We start from the raw sequence: 18344 nt of genomic DNA, 5'->3' as shown, positions 1-18344 counted from the left end.
GTTAAGTGATAACATGGATTTTAAATTCACAATTTATTTTCAAGGTGGAGAGGAATTCCCTTCTGTTAAATTTAATGTAAAATTAAGAGTAAATTTTTCAGATGATTATGATAGAGCTACTAATATGTTTTGGTATTCTGACACCTCAAATACATTAGCATTAGTAGAGGCATTTGATGCAAGAAAGCAAGCTTATGCAGCATCAGCCAAAAAAAAAAAAAAAAACCCACTTCCACTTCACCCCTCTGTTTGTTCAAAATTTACTTGGGTAACGGGCATTGATATAGATCAGGAGCCAGAGTCACCGAGACCATCAAATGGACCATATGAGGTTTGTTGTTTTTTTTTTTTTTTTATTTTTCTTTCCCAACTAAACATAAATCCATCATAATATTAGTTGTTCTCTGACAACAGTTCTCAGCCAGTGCATTAGTATGCTATGAAAGTGTAATAGGTGTTCACAGAAAATTTCTAATAAATTTATAGATATTATCGGTTGACATAGCCAAGTGGTTATGTGAAGTGGGCTGGCACATTTTTGAGGTGACTGTGGTTTGAGCCCCACCTGATTGCTAAATATGGTAAAGATTGTTTTCTTGGCAACTCCACTGATTTTGATCATGCCAGAAAATATGCAGAAAAATTTTTTTGTACTTGTAAATATGCTTTTTAAATTCACTTTTTTGTCTTATGTTGTGTAGTGTGCTGTCCACGTGAGAATAGTACATGTTATGTTCATTGCAGCAGGAAAACATCAAGAATTGCTGCTCTAGGAAGTGTGACTATTTACTGCCCTAATTTTTTCAGAAAGTAAATACAGTAACCCCTGTATCTGTGGGGGATATGTTCCAAGACCTACTGTGAATGGCTGAAACCGCAGATATAAGTGAACATCTGCTGCCCCCATATATAACATGATTTTCTTATTTGTATTTGTACATTTTCTTGTACATACATATGTATAATAAAGTTTAATTGATAAATTAAACACACAGTAAGGCATTATCAACATTAAATACGGTAATAATAAAGTACGGCAGACTTTTGATTTACTGGGATTCGATTAACCAAGATACTTCAACACTCCAAATTATAATAATAAAAAAAAAGCAGAAATCATAAAATTCAAGTAATAACTAGAAGAGGTATAAACAGATATTTTGCAAGTAGTAAATAAGCCACAAGAACCGGCGTTATAAGTTGTCATTGGGAGATTAGTGTACCTATTATCTTATAACCCCCGCTGTCTTCACACCTACCACTCAAAAAAAAACAAGAGACCAAATGTTTAGTTTGATTTAGTGCATCATGTTGATTGTTGTGTTCCATTGCACTGCAAAAGGACAGTTTGTTTTGTCATTTATGTCAGGGATTTCAGAATTTTTTTATAGTAACTGTTTTTTTTTTTTTTTTTTTTTTTTTTTTTTTTGTTTAGAAATCGTGAAAATTATGGACAAACGCAAGAGTTGTGCTTTCAATTAAACAAAAACTTGAAATTATTCAAAAGTTTGAAAAACAGTGCATCCGTTAAATCTCTAAAAAACAAAACCCTTATAATGTTGGTGACCAAACCATACGTGACATTGTAAAAAATAAAGGGAAGCTATTCGATTTAAAATTGACATTGTAAAAATAAAGGGAAGCATTGTATTGGACATGTGAGTAGTATGTCTTAATGTTTTTCGGTTTTTTTCCGTGGTTAACTGCGAGTAACTGAATCAGTGAATGCCGAATCAGCGGATACGGGGCACAACTGTATTTTAGAATTGATACTTGCGTTATATTTTAAGTTTAAAGCCTTTTGACGATGTCCTTTTCCCCCCTACTCTCTCTCTCTCTCTCTCTCTCCGATACACACAAATATGCTTGCTTGGGATGCTGTAGTTAGCCAATCTCACTTGGGGGATAGATTTCTTCCCAAATAATTCTAGGTTTTTCAGCCTACAGCAACATACTAATTGGCCTGTGAACATGTTATCTGGAAAGTTCTTTGAAAACAGTTCTTCAGAGAGTACTGATTCATTAGTTTGTACAAGTAGTTGTCATCAGAGAGATTTATCTAATGCAAAATGCATGCTCCAAGGGCTGAATGCAATTATTTATTTTTATATTATTTTATTTTTTTCAATAAAATGAAATAAAAATTTTAATGGGAAGTGTAAAAGCACATAGACTCCATACTTCCCCTCATAAGAATTAAGCTCCTAATTTTTGTTATATGACACTTTCTTGCTATGAGCATTCTGTTATTCTTAAACATTGCCATGTAGGTCAGAACCAAAAGTATAAATGTTATGGATATAACCATGATAAAAATTGCATTTTTAATGTAAGGAGATTTAAAATGTACTTTCTAAAATTGTTAGAAAGATTGTATTTTAAAATTATCTACGATAGACATTCTGACTTCAGCTTTACTTCACTCTTGAAAGCTAGGTGTTCATGCTAGTGTATCAGCCATGTTATAGTTTCCTCTCAAGAGTTTCAGCAGTAACCTAGGACGAGAAACATTTCTAACAGCAGAAGTCACATGAAAGATGATTTCTGTTGTTAGGATGATAAAGATAATTAAAAAGGTAACAGCTGTTTGAGAGAGGTTTTGGGAAAAAGGTGCTACAGAAGCATAATGCTGAAATGGGAAATCATTGACTTCTGATTAAATTATAAAAGTAGTGCATATTTTGCTTGACAATGAGTTTTGTTACTTTTATGTGCACTTAGGAATGAGTTAATACCATTCTTTTATAGAAGAAATATTCCATGGGAATATAAAGACATTTGGAAGTCAAACTGCAACCATATCAGTTTAAAATTAGTTCTTCTGTGGAGATTCCAGAAGTAAATCAAATAAAACTTTTTCATGAACTCATTATGCATGAAGACATTCTATTTCAAAGTAAATGGACTTCCTTTGTTAAAATGGGATTGCAGATTTTAAGCGAGGAAGTCAAAGTTCCAAAGTTATTACAATTGGTGCCTAAGCAGTTTGCTTAGTAGGCTAGGCTGGTTATAAGGATAAAAGGATAGAGAAAATTATTTCCTATATTGAAAATTGAGTTTTGTTGATCTGAATCAGCTTGTTTGTATTCTCAATTTTATTGCTGTGTGGCAAAGTTTATCTTTGTTAATATATTTGAGTTTTGTTATATTAAAATTTATGTATAAAATAGATATGCAGTATATACACTATCCTTCAATATATATCATGACACCAAATGAAAAAAAAAAAAATCTTGTTAGAAGAAAAATTTTTAATAGAGTGCAATTCCTATGGGCTTAGTGATATTTGTCCTAGTTCCCTGTTTGGTTCCTTTGTTTAGGGCCCTTTGTTCAGTCTCTCAAATGTTGTACCAAAACATTTTAAAGGTATTTGGTTGGATTGTACCCTAGGTTAACAGTAGCAAATCGTAAATAATTTGGTTCTCATTTAGGCTTGTCATTTATTTCCCTCAAACCACTGTTGTTCTCATTGTGCTTTGTGATATGGAAAACTGTCATTTTGATACCAATATGCTCACTCCAAGAATTGCCACAGTGCAGGTAAGTTAGAAATGTTTTGAATGTCACTTTGCAGCTGAACTGATGGTTTCATTAATGGTTTCATTGATAGCAGCCAGTGTGCAACAAGTCCAAACCATGCAAATTTTGCTTGTGCCATAGAACTATTACACTTCATTTTTGGTGAGATCATTCTGGTAAAAGAAAAAAAAAATCACAAAAAAGTTGGTGATTTGCCATCATTTTTGGTTCATTTTGGGTGACACCACTGCCAGATTAATCATACATCCCAGGAGGGAGATTTCCAATATATGTCGGAGCATATTGTTGTGAATTGAATTTTTAATAATTATTTTATGATTTATATTGTATTCTAAGGTCAGTGGAAGACAAGATCTATCATGTAGATCAGGGGTTGGCAACCTTTTTTTTTTTGAGTGAAGAGCCATTTTTGATCTAATTTAAAAAAAATAAAAAAAAAAGAGAGAGAGAGAGAGAATCCGAAGAGCCGCACCTCAGCTCAAGCTGGAGGAGGGGATTGGGTTAAAAATGGAATAGAGTGGGAAGGTGTTTTATTAAAAAAATATATATTTTGAAATATTATTTATTAATACTGAAAAAACGTAACAAATGTCCAATTAGGTACGAATTAATGTGACTTTTGCTGCTGAACTTCTTGAGCGAGTCTCTCAACATCAGGCAAGTATGCCATAATTTTCATCTTTAAACACGCTGAGAGACTTGCATTGTTCAGATGGTTTCTTGATTTATTTTTAATATAGTCATGTTCGAAAATATATGCCTGCAGAAATACGTCAAATGAAACATTGAGAGAAGTCCAAAATATTTTCAAATTTATATACTGCAGGTGGTAGATGACTTTCATCAACTGGTGAAATACCACCACTTTGCTTATTGGAGGCTTGAAGTGGTGAAACCCATGTTTAGTCTCTAGAGCGAAGTTTCCGGAATCCCCCTCTCCCCATACTTCTCCTTCAACCCATGCACGGTACTCTAAGTACTATAGGTTTTGATACCTTTTGTGTTTGGGGTTTTCATAAAAAAAAAAAAAAAAAAAATGTGTCCGATAAGCTACTCCACATATCGAACACAATTTGGTCTTGCTTTTTCAACTCATCTATCACCTCCGTTTGTGTAGAATTGCAAGGGCAGCCTTTTGCCTCTCCAAATCATCAATTTCAGTTTTAAGGCTCCACATGTCCTTGATTTTTAAATCCTCTAACTTCATTTCATATTGTGCTTCATGTGGGATAAAAGTTAAAGAGCCGCATGCAGCTTGCAAGCTGCAGGTTGCCGGCCAATGACATAGATCATGTCTTAGATCTACGATGGAAGTGGAAAACCTCAATTTTGGAAAGCTATAGTTCAAAACCACATGCTGAACAATGCCATTGTAGGGTTAAGAACATAGTTTCATCTGCATTTAAATTTTCTTTCAAGAACAGTAGATATTGAACCTTGAACAGTTGCAATGAAACTGCGTGTGCAAGCTTCCATCAAATCAGCAATATTATCTTATATGCTCCGTAGTGTTGTTTGACCTGTACTTGTCTGTTGCTTATATGAAATCATATATTCATCTATCAGGTATTCACCAAAGAAACAAACCGTGAGTAATAATGGCTTTGTTTTTCTTTGGCACTTTCCACATCTTACTCATCATTATGAATTAATATTATAAAGAATCAATCCATCATTTTTTAGTAAATGAGATGTATAGACACACATGCATGTTCTTGCACACGCTGTATGCAGGTTTTGCATTGCCAGAAACAGTTCATATTAGCTGAAGTTCAAGGAATTTGAAAGTCCTAGGTTTGAAAGTAAGAAGCATGTTTGTCATTTTTTTTGCCAACCAGACTTAAAATTCTTTGTAAATGCAGATTAACCTCCCAAGTGACTCAGAGCAATGATCTCAGTCTGCATATTTTTGGAATAGCCCTCGTATATGAAAAGTGACACAACTCAAAGTCATGGTCATGGTATGGCCTCTAGGGTAGTCATGGTAACACAAATCTATTAGAAAGGTTTATTGCATTTTATCAAGCTGGAAATTTTTTTATAATCTATTATTAACACCCACAATTGAGATGAAACCTTATCTGATTTCTTTGTTTTCGCTTTTCTGAAAAATGAACCGAAGTCTGCTGTTTCTGTTTTCATTGATGGACAGGACAAAGGATTTTATTTGTCTGGTATTTCCTCATTGCTAACAAAATGGAACAAGTGTATTGAAGTTCAGGGGAGTTACACTGGAAAATAAAAACTGATTTTTGCCTCTATTTAATTTCCTTCATAGTTAGGTAGATAATTTATTGAATGCCCCTTGTGTAATTCATTCTTTTTATTTATTCTTTAAATAAAATATAATATCTTTTTATTATATTATTAAATAATAATATTAAATAATATTATTAATTAAATAATATTAAATAATAAATTAAAATATAATAATATCTAAAAAAATAAAATATCTTTTTATTTTATTTATTAAAGGTTGCCCCTTTGCCAGGGGCAAAGTTTGACGTTGTAGAGCGAATATCATCTTTTAAGGGCACAAAAGGTGATATAGTTGTACACGTTGGCACTAATGATATTAAGAGTAGGAGACCGGCAGAATTACTTAACAAGTACAGGTCACTGTTGAACAAAAGCCGAGAATTAGGGTTGAATTTGAAAGTGTCTGCAATTCTGCCCAGACACGATAGGAGGGAGTATATGATGAGAGCCTTGTCGATCAATTCGGCCCTGGAAAGATTGTGCAAGGCTCAAGGGGTAGAATTTTTTTTCAGCCTGAACTGTACTTGTTAACAGGAGAGATTGCTTCTACAGGGATGGGATACACTTAAATAGAAAGGGTGCAAGAATATTTGCTGATGCTATCGAGGCAGTGTTAGGTGGGTCGGAAAACTGCTAGCTTGGGGGGAGACAAAGACCAATAGATTGGCAGTAGCCACTGGCAGAGGTGAAAGAGATTCTTGCACTGCTTCTATTAGAATGAGCAGAAGCCTGAAAAACAAGATGCATGATATTTCAGAGACTGCTGGGAGCCATTGCGGTACAAGTAAACACATGGGTTGTGTTAGGGTAGCTAAGAATAGAAACAGGTGCAGGTATACTTGCGTGTACACCAATGCTAGGAGTTTAGTAAATAAATTTGATGAATTTGAGGTATTGCTCAAAACATCAAAGGCAGATATTGTTGGGATATCAGAGACGTGGTGTCACACAGATATAAGGGATGCAGAACTGCAATTTGGGGAGTACAACGTCTACAGAAAGGATAGACAGGATAGGAAGGGGGGAGGGGTTATGCTATTAGTTAAGAAACACATAAAAACCAAGGAAGTGAAGCCAGTCGACATCGCTGGACAGTGCAGTGTTGAGTCAGTTTGGTGTGACATAAGCATTGGGACATCAAAATTGAGAGTAGGAGTGTGCTATAGGCCTAATGACTCTGATGAGTATAATAAGGAACTGTACAGGGAAATAGACTACCTAACACTGCCTCGATAGCATCAGCAAATATTCTTTAAACCTTTCTATTTAAGTGTATCCCATCCCTGTAGAAGCAATCTCTCCTGTTAACAAGTACAGTCCAGGCTGAAAAAAATTCTACCCCTTGAGCCTTGCACAATCTTTCCAGGGCCAAATTGATCGACAAGGCTCTCATCATATACTCCCTCCTATCGTGTCTGGGCAGAATTGCAGACACTTTCAAATTAAACCCTAATTCTCGGCTTTTGTTCAACAGTGACCTGTACTTGTTAAGTAATTCTGCCGGTCTCCTACTCTTAATATTATTAGTGCCAACGTGTACAACTATATCACCTTTTGTGCCCTTAAAAGATGATATTCGCTCTACGTCATCAACCTTTGCCCCGGGCAGACATACCCTGGTCCTGTTCCACCTATCTTTTTTACAAAGCATGTTCCCCGTTTCCCTGACAATAGAGTCACCAACAACTACTAGCTCCTTCGGGACCAGCGCATTCTGCCTTGGGGGTTGCCTCTGTGTCACGCGATGCCCAAGTGCAAGCTCTGGCGTTGATGTGGGCAGTTGAGAGCCTGATGGGCCCCTCAATTTAGTTTCTTCGAGGGCATCCACCCTGTCCTTCAAGCTCTCATATAGGTCCACAAGAACGCCGAGTTGTTGCCTGATATCGATACACTCCTTGCATCGCGCACACACAAAGACATCTCCCTCGGCCGTATCATGTCCCGTACCCGATTGCTCTGCAAACATCAAGCAAACAGTGCATTTTATAAGGCTGTGAGTCAGAGGACAACTGCCCCCCCCTCAGTTCTGCTCTGAGCCACAGCACTTCCATTAGCTTGAGCCTTTTGCTTTGCTGCTCTGGTCTGAGTCATGATTCTATTAATTTGTTAATTAATTATAATTAATTATGTTATGTTATTAATTATGTTAAATATAATTAATTATATTACGTTTGTAATCTAAGTCGTTATATGCATTTATTTAAACGTACAATTTAACTGCTAACGAAGTTCAACTAACGCTATCTAGTACGGTATATAAATACTTTAGATATAAATATACTATACTAAACTATACTTTAGATATAAATAGATTCAATGGTACTATGGATGCATCTAGAGACTAAATATTGCTTAAATAGTCTCAAAGATAAAATTAAATGATAATTTTAATGAAGGATTGTCTAAGACACTAGAATTAACTAAAGGAAGTTAAGAAATATGCTTTTTGTTACAATTAATCAAATATTTGGATTTTGAAGAGATGTTAAAAAAGTTTTAATGGGAGTTGAAATAAGGACCGAATTAGATAAAAATTCAGATGAAAATATTTTATTTATTATAGACAATGATAAGAGATATAAATTTCAATTAGAAGAGCTATCATTATGGTTACCATAGGTTAAACCCTCATTAACCACAGAAAGTAAAATTTTTATAAAATATTGTATCAGGAGAGACTGTTATGGAGATGTGTTGATGTTTTTTTTTATCAAAGTTAAATAATGATAATGGAGGTACGTGGTTAGTATATAATCCAGGAAAAAATCTAATACAGAAAATAGGTTTGAAAATCAAAAAGAAAATACAGTGGATTCCAGTTATTTTTTTCCACCAGTTAATCAGGACAGCCATTTATTTGGGGCAAATCTTAAAGAAAGAACCTAATCGAGAAAATAACCAGGGTTTCCTTCGCTTAATTGGGGCAATATGCCACTTAATTGGGGAAGGAGACCGCAGCACTTGAGATTACCCCCTATGATTGTCTCCAACCATACCACGTGGTCCGGTCAGATTTCTGCAGTTCACAACCATAAAACAATAAAAAATTAGAAGTTTCCATTTTATTGGCTTTTCTATTAGTGCAATCTATTATAAATAAATAGTAAACTCGATCTTATTGAATATGCTATAATATCAGCACCTGGAATTGTGTGGGTTTTCACGTTATTATAAAATGTGCGAAATGTTTCACCTGCCATGAAATCTTCAATCATATAAAAAACATAAATAAATTTTCAGAATCTTCTCCTCTTTCCTATTTTTTATGCTTTGTAACTTGTTACTCCATTCTCACTTTCACGTATCGTGTTAGTTGCAATTTGTGCATGGTGTGTTCTTTGTTATTGATCGCTTACCTTTTTTACTGCTTTAAATTTTAAACCCCCCCAAAATGTCAGTGAACAGAAATATCAACTAGTTAATATGTTTGTTGTTTGTTTGTTATTTGGTTTTTAATGCGATGGTCATTCCCTGACCTTTCTGCATCTTCCGTATTTGGTGGTCACAGGCTCGAACTCCGGTCTAATCAAGAAGTGTGTGCTACGCACTGCTGCTCCTGCCCAACTGGCTACGGAGGCACCTAGTTAATATGTACATATAACAGTATGTATTAATTAAGCTATGCACCTAAGTGTAAATTTATTTTTATTTTGCTAACCTGTGGAAAATATTCTTCTGATTTTCATGTATCATTTAATTTTTTAATTGGTAAGGTAATAAAGTGTAAATTTGTGCTTAATATATCTTTACTATGGTGAGTCCATTTGTAACATGATTTGATCGTACAGAGAATCAATCGTAAAGTGGGGGATCCAGTGTATTTTAAACTATTTACGTAAAACTTTGCGTAATTGGGGGCAGCCACTTAATTGAGCCAAAATGCACTATCCTGATGTGTCCCAAATAACCAGAATCCATTGTAACATGATTTTTGATCATTTGAATTTAGAATTATGTTATGTTGAAGTGTCAGAAATAAGATACCCATATGAAGAATATAAAACAGACTTTTGAAAAAAATAAGTACTTAAGGCTGCCGTAGCCTAGTGGTCAGGCGCGCGGGTGCATAAGTACACATGCCTTGAGTGACCGGGGTTCAAGCCCGTGACTGCTGAATATGGTGCTGTTTCTTGTATTCTGTGTATCTTGTAAACTCCTCTGACCATTTGGTCATCCCGGAGTATAAACAGAAAATTTATTTATTTATTTATTTAAGATTATTTACAAGATTTTTTATGTGCAAGAATTAAAGACCTATACTATGATGAAGGAACAATTATTGAGTATATAAAGTTTAAAATTATGTATCCAGTAACACATTTTGATGTCAGCAAGCACCCAGATAACATTAACAGTGCATCAACAGTATAACAGCATATTTTGTTTCACTGGAGATTAAAAAATAAAGAAAACTAATACACCTAATTCTGTTTTTACACGATAGATACGTTCCTGAAAAATACGTGTAAAAAAAATTCGTGTAAAAAAAGACATTGTATTTATGGAAGAAAAGAAGATTGGTTCCGGATCTAAAAAAATCAGTAAAAATAATTAAAAAAAAACACATAAAAATATTCGTTTTAAGCTTATTATTTTATTTAAACAAAATACACATGTAATAATATGTAATTAAAATGTATTAAAATAAATTTGTATGCATATGAAATGAAAAAAAATTCTTCATGAACAAAAAAAATCTGTTTTACACATAACAAGATTTTATTCATTTTCACTTTCTGATAATAAACGGCGCATATGTTTGCGTACGACTGGAATATCACTGCCATCACTAGAAATGTTGTGGACATCGTCTTCTTCCTCTATTAATGAAATTCTTTCTGTGATCTCTTGAGCAAAATCAGCACGCGTCTCCTCTGGTGCTGATGTTTCACCGGTTTTACGAACGAATTCAGTTATTAATCGTTGTGTTCGTGTTTTGGTTATATAATCATTGTGTTCGTGTTCGTTATATAATTCTCTGTAAGAGGCTGTCAACAACTTCAGTTCACGTTGAAACTTCCCAGCGCGTTCCTCATTAGGGTCATTTTTGACAAAATGATTACCTAATTTTCTGGCCAATTCCAGACCTTCTTTTATTAAATCTGCATTTAGAACAGGATCATTTTCTTCATTATCACTACGTTCTGTGGGATAAGGAGTCCCAAGGACAACCTCTAATATTTCATCTTCGCTTAGGGCTTTGTCGGTTAACAATTCATCAATATCTTCAAACGATAGATCATCGAATCCTTCTCCACCAATTCTGTGTGCCATTGTAATAATGTTGGGAAATTCGGTCGTATTAGGGATGATGGGATCTTTGCTTTTTGCACATTGTCGCCAAACCGCTTTCCAACACGCATTTAAAGTTGCTGGTTTTAATTCAGTTAACGCTAATCCAACTTGATTGATACAATCCATAATTGAGAATTTCTTCCACACATCAATGATTGTTAGTGTTTCATCATTCAGTTTGTCCAAAACGTGTTGGAATGTTCGTTTTACGTAGTATGTTTTAATTGTCGCAATTATACCTTGGTCTAGCGGTTGTATCAAAGATGTAGTATTAGGTGGCAGAAATAAAATTTGTACGTTTGGGTGTTCCAAGACAGGATGGCCGGGTGCATTGTCAAGAATCAGAATAACTTTAAATTCGAGACCTTTCAAATTCATATAACGTCTGACTTCTGGGACGAAACATTTGTTGAACCATTCTGTAAAAATAGTAGTGGTCACCCAGGCCTTCTTGTTTGCCATCCAGTGAACAGGCAGTTTATTGATATCCACACCTTTCATTGAATGTGGGTTTAGGGCTCGATTTACCAGCAGTGGTTTCAACATACAATCTCCTGAAGCGTTGGAGGAAAATAATAAGGTCACGCGATCCTTAGCTATCTTAAAACCACCAGCAGTTTTCTGCGATTTGGTTACATACGTTCTGTTGCATTCGTTTCCAGAAGAAACCAGTTTCATCTGCATTCCACACTTGATCAGGAGTGGATCCTCCATCTTCAATAATTTTTGCAAGTTCCTGCGGGAATACTTTAGCAGCCGATTCATCTGCAGATGCAGTTTCACCTTTAATTTTTATATTATGAAGAGCATTCCTTTTAAGAAACCCTGTCATCCAACCTGTACTCGCAGAAAATTCATACTTTCTGTTTAACTGAGATGAAATGCTTGGCTCCTTTTCTTTAATCTGTCTGTAAATTCTTAGTGCTGTTTGCTTGATGGCATTTCCATCTACTGGTACTCTTTTTTGTGACTGATCTTCTATCCATATTACCAGAGCCTTTTCCATTTTTTCCTTGACAATATCTCTTGTATATGATGATGAATTAACACTTACTTTTGTTCCAGAACATACCGACTTCCTAATTGCAGCTTCATTTTTCTTAATAGTTCTTACGGTATCTTCATGTACACCAAAATGCTTTCCTAGAGACGTAGCCACTTGTCCAGTTGCAAGACGATCTAAAATTTGAATTTTAAGTTCCAAAGAAATCGTTTTCCTTTTCATTTTGGTAATAGGCGAATTATTCGACATTATATAAGGGCTACCGAAAAATATCTCAGTTATAATTAATAAAAAAAGGTATGAAAAATTTGTAAACTTACAATTTATTGACTATTGGCAAAATTAATAAATTTATATGTGCACAAATTTCACTAAAGATTCTTTCACTTTGAAATAGAGCTTACTACTACATGTCTTCCGAAGGTACAATGCACGAATACCGTAAATGTGCACCAAATTCAATAAAAACGTTGATGATTCATAGATACCTAGACGTACACATTGGTAAGCAAAAGCACGCGTTTCAAAACGCACACACTAGCTGTTATCCAATCTATTGGTGCGTGTAATATAGAAATGATACTAATATGCCACAAATAAAAAAAAAATTCTTACAATTTAGGCAAAAAAAAATTCATAGAAATCGTGTTAAATCAAAATGACTCGTGTAAAAAGAGAATGAAATATTTATTTTGAATTCGTGTTAAATCAAATTCGTGTAAAAAAAGTTTGTGCAAAAACAGAATTAGGTGTATATATCTTTTAATTTTATCTAAGAAAGAAAGAAAGTTTCAGTTAGATAAAAAGACAGCTATTATTTAACTATTATTATTTAACTCAACAATCTGCTAGGCAATTTAGAGATCATCTTAATTGGAATATTATTTCATGAGAATAAAATATTCAGAAAGTTTTATAGAAGAATTTTATAAAAAGGTGATTGGAATCTAATTTCTAAACATCAAGTTCTCTCTGAAGAGATTATCAAAGAGCATGAACATAAATTAAATTGGGAATTTATTTCAGAGTTTTCGAAGATTGATCTTGCATTAGTGCGAATAATATTTGGTATTTAAAAATTATTAACCCTTCGTTGGTCGCTATGTATCTCTCAGATACACACATCATATTCTTTGTTTCTTGGAAGAAGATGTAGCATTGCACATGTAGCGCAATTTATTGCTTACTGGAAGCCATTGGAATTGATTTCATTTTCCCAAGCCTGTTGGTTTTGTTTTTCCAAACGTTTAGTTTCGATTCAGTCTGCTATTTGTATCTGTGAGATATCCACATAAGTGGTGCTGCATTGCTTTTGCTAGCCATGTATGGATTGCTTAGACCCAATTAATGCAAGCGATGCTGAAATTATTCATGCCCTGCTGTTTTCTGAGGAAGTAAATGATGAAAGCATTGATGATGGGACAGAATCTGATGAGTTTGAATTTGAATTTGATTTTGGGTTTATTGGCGCAAAAACAACTAAGGTTATACTGCGCCAAGAAACGATTAAAATAACATTAAAGATAAATTCTGGTAACCTTTAAAAAGGTTACCTCGTCAAATTGTTATTTATATATGTGGGTATATATTAATCGCTTTTAAAAATTTAAAAACTGCCGACACGTGGTCGTTGTCTGATAAAATCCGACTGAGTGTATAAGGCTCAGTCGGATGAGTAAAAGCGGTAAAATGTATATTGCGAACATGGGTAAAAAGAACGCAATCTATTAAAATATGCTGTACAGTTAAAACGGTGTCGCAAGACTCGCACATAGGAGGGTCATCCGCCCTCAGCAGAAAAGAATGTGTCAGATGACTGTGACCTATGCGGAGTCGAGCAAGAACAACTTCCTCACTCCGATTCCTGCGCAGACCAGACTGCCAAGTTTGTAATACAGGCTTTATTTGATATAATTTATTTGTTCTCTGTCTGTGCCACAGTTCTTGCCATTGGGAATGTATCTTTTTGCGTATTATTTGCCTGTAGTCTGTATAGGGGACTGACAGGCAACGATTATGAGTGGGTGTTGCTGATTTGGCTGCAGCGTCAGCCAAATCATTTCCCTTTATCCCAATGTGGCTAGGAATCCAGCAGAAGCGGATATCAAACTTGCATTCATGAAGAGAATGTCTCTTCTGCTGAACCCGACAAAGAACTGGATGAGAATTATGTCTCGTAGATAATAAAGCCTGTAATACACTCAAAGAATCAGAATATATTATTGACCTTTGGAATTGACAAGTTCGAATGTGATCCAAGGCTAGCTCTATTGCATACAGCTCTGCAGTGTATATGCTGGATTCGGGAGGAATCTGCTGAGATATTATGGTGTCCGGAAAGACAACAGCAGATCCTACGCATGATTCAGACTTCGAGCCGTCTGTGTAAACGGGCAGGAAGTCTGAGTGCTCAGCTTGGTGTGCAGAGTAGAGCTGCTGGTAGACAGATGATGAGGTCTCAGACTTTACCCATGTCTTAAGGGAAAAGTCGCACGGTGGGGGATGAGCATGCCAGGGTGGAGTAGGTTCTTTTGGTGTTTGTGCCACCTTGTCTACCATGATGTTAAACTCTCTGATTAGCTCTTGGACACGAATACCAAAAGGTCGGTTGGCAGTCTGACGGGTATTGTACAAGTTTTCCCAACGTGGCTCAAAAACCGATGTCCACGTAGGATGGTCTGGCAGGGATTTCAACTTTAAAGCATAGTTTAAAGACAACTGCTTACGTCGAAGGGATAACGATGGTTCGTTTGCTTCGACGTATAAGCTCTGGACAGGAGATGTTCGAAAAGCTCCAGTAGCGATACGGATAGCCTGATGGTGGACAGGGTCTAGCCATCGGAGGACACTATCTCTAGCTGAAGAGTATACCTGGGACCCGTAGTCTAATTTGGGTCGTACAAGTGCACGGTAAAGCCGTAGTAGGGTGCATCGATCTGCTCCCCAACGCGTTGAGGAGAGAGAGCGGAGGATATTGAGTCCCCTCGTGCATTTTGTACGAAGTTGACGAATATGTTTGAGAAAAGTCAACTTTTTATCAAACACAAGTCCCAAGAATTTTGTGTCTGACACTACTGGAATAACATTTTGTCCGAGCCTTAATTCAGGTTCAGGATGAAGATTATGCTTGCGACAAAAGAATCTGATGAGGATTACGTTGAAACAAGAGGAGACAACTCGGAGAGTGCACAAGATGCTACATCAGAGGAGGAAAATTGCAACAAAGAGGACGACACTGACAGTTCTTTCATAGGAAAGGACAAAGTGGAGGAAAGTAAAGAGATCAACAAAGATTCAGCACAGATGTCAAAATCTAACAAAATTTCCTGGAGTTATTGGTCATGCAAGAAATGCCAGCACACTTTCCGATGCATGGAACTGCCTTATTACAGACAAAATTTTAGATGAAACTGTTGAATTCACAAATCAGTATATTCAAACTGTTCAGTCAAACTACAGGTGGGAAAGAGATGCCAAATTTACAGAAAAAATTGAGATAAAAGCTTCCATTGGCCTTCTTTATTTAGCTGGAGCACTTCGGAGTAACAAACAGAGATTGGAAAAGTTATGGGGAACTGATGGAAATGGCATTGAAAAATTTCACTTAGTAATGAACCATTGACGCTTCAAGTTCCTCATTAGGTGTATAAGATTCGATGATCGGGAAACCAGGAATGATAGAAGAAAGCAAGATCACCTCGCCCCCAAAAGAGAGATTTTCATTGAATTTGTGGAAAACTGCAAGATGTGCGACTCTCCAGGTCAGAATGTAACTATTGATAAGAAATTAGAGTTGCAAATATGTTTAAATTTTTGATTTTAGTTGTTTATTTTAGGAAAATAAATATGCACGATAATAAATAACAATTCAATAATATAAAAGTAAACATGTGCCTACCTGAAACCAGTCAATTGTACAGCAATTTACAAGTGAAGGAAACTGTCGTAAGCGGGCACGGAAAGTATTTCCTATTGGGCTCATTGCAATCACAATGTGAAGATTTTCCTTGCATTTCTTAACAAAAAATGCAAACAATGCCAGAGGTGAAATTTCAACATTTTTATCTTTTCCAGCTTGAAGTTTTGGTCGCACAGCCTTAAAGAAAAAATAAATAAAAAATAAAAAATAAAAAGTGTGTGTGTGTGTGTGTGTGTGTGTGTGTGTGTGTGTGTGTGTGTGTGTGTGTGTGTGTGTGTGAGAGAGAGAGAGAGAGAGAGAGAGAGAGAGAGAGAGAGAGAGAGAGAGAGAGAGAGAGAGAGACTGGGATCTCTCTCTTGCTAATTTACTGTTTCAGGCTATCTGTCATCTGGACCTTTGTCATATTTGGGCTAAAATTTTTGAATAATTTGTTGTTGAAATTGGACTAAGTATCATATTGTTTAGATTTTATAATTTATAAATTTAAATTTTGCCTAATCAACCTCATTTTTTTTCAATCAGAAAGTTTTTCCTCTGTCTTTAGTTTAATATAAAAATATCATTGTTTTACTTCTGAAACAAGCATAAAACAATTTTATTTGAAGAAACGATAACACAATGGCTGTATGTGATGTTCACTCTTAGTACACATGCATTTGGCAGATATGTTGCAGAGATGCAACACATCTGCCAAACATCTACCAATATTAATAACAGAATGATCACAGATCATTTGATATTAGTTCTTTTTTTTTTCTTTTTCTTTTTCTTCTTTAAATAAAATTGTTTACACTCTTTTCAGAAGTACACCAATTATTAAGACTAAACTAAGGTGGGAAAAAACTTTCTCAATGAGAAAAAGCAGTTGATTAGGCAAACAGTTATACTTATTCCAGTGTAATATCAAATTCAAAACTTTCAGCCTAAACACAATAAGATACAGATAAAAAATTGTCTGAACCTAAAAATAAGCCAGATGCACTTTAATTGAAAAAAAGATATATATATATATATATATATATATATATACAGTGAAACTTCCCTTTAACGGACAGCCACGGGGAACGAAAATGTGTCCGTTAGAGAGAAGTGTCCACTAACAAGAAGTCTGAGGGAGAAAAAAAAAAAGAAAGAAAGAAAAATCGTTAAACGTTTAATGTAAAATTAAATTAAATTATATACAGATTTTGCACAATATTTTTGTAAATAATATACATACAATTGTGCTATGCATATTATGACTTTATCTTAAGAAAAATACATACAGTAATCACTTATTTTCTTCTGCACCTTCTTCCGGCTGATAATTTTGTTTTCAACATTTGTTTAGAGTGAAGAAACCATTGAAAGTCCTTCAGTATCTTCTTCAGCGGCGAAAAACATTTTTAAACGATTGATTTGTACGAACGCTTCTTCTATTTTCATCGGTGGTTCGTCGTTAATATGTTCTTCGACAGAATGACCTCCTTCCATTTCTTCATCCTCATGAGGAACTTCTTGAAAAATATCGATGATAATGTCGTTGATATCTATAGCACCATCTTCTGTAGTGAGGTTCGAGTCTATATCTTTGTAGCCAGGGGTCACTTGTAGCTGAAGTATCATACATTATCAATAGATGTTGAAGTTCTGGTTCTTCTTGGTGCTCCACATTGCTGTTCACAACTTCAATTTTTGCGTTTGAGAAGCCAGACTTTACAAAACAGTTCACGAGAGTTTGTTTTCTAATTGCATTTACTGAAGAGGAAATCCATTGAATCGCATCTAGGATGCTGATTTTCTTTACAAGGGGTCACTCGCACATGTTACATCGTTCATGTTTGCAAGGAGATGTCTTAAAACACGTTTTCTATAGTGAAGTTTAAAATTTTTTATTATCCCTTGATCCAAGGGCTGACACTCTGCAGATGTGTTTGGTGGCAGAAAAACGATTTGAATGTTGGACAATTCAATGTGCGGGTGAGATGCAGCATTATCCATGAAAAGAATAATTTTTCTGTTTTGACGAATCATGTTTTGGTTAAAGTGACTTATCCATTCGCTCATGATATCTCGTGTCATCCACGCTTTTTTATTAGACTTCCGGTCAACATTCAAAAGATTCAACTTTATGCCCTTGAAACAACGAGGATTTTGTGGTTTTCCTATAACAAGAGGTTGTTCAAAGTCTCCCAGCATATTTGTACACAATAGTACAGTCAAGTGTTCCTAAGAAATTTTTACGCCCTGGCACTTTTCGTTTTTTAGACTCATTGTTTTTTCAGGAAGAGCTTTAAAAAACAACCCTGTTTCATCACAGTTGTAAATATCCTTAGCTTCAAAATCACA

General features: G+C 35.1%; 1 protein-coding gene across 1 annotated transcript in view; it reads right to left on the bottom strand.

Annotated features, from left to right (window-relative positions):
• The window catches only part of LOC150086891 (dynein axonemal heavy chain 7-like), a 1233418-nt gene that overhangs the window by 545888 nt on the left and 669186 nt on the right, over positions 1-18344 (bottom strand). The window contains exon 35 of the mRNA XM_090372313.1: positions 15996-16193. Coding sequence (XP_090228439.1) covers positions 15996-16193 — 198 coding nt within the window. The remainder of the gene's footprint in view (positions 1-15995; positions 16194-18344) is intronic.

The sequence above is a fragment of the Mastigoproctus giganteus genome, chromosome 4 (assembly GCF_048544385.1).
Source record: "Mastigoproctus giganteus isolate SK-2022 chromosome 4, ASM4854438v1, whole genome shotgun sequence".
In the NCBI taxonomy this organism is placed as follows: Eukaryota; Metazoa; Arthropoda; class Arachnida; order Uropygi; family Thelyphonidae; genus Mastigoproctus; species Mastigoproctus giganteus.
Note: the sequence above shows the minus strand (reverse complement) of the source record. Positions and strands in the feature narration are given on the sequence as shown.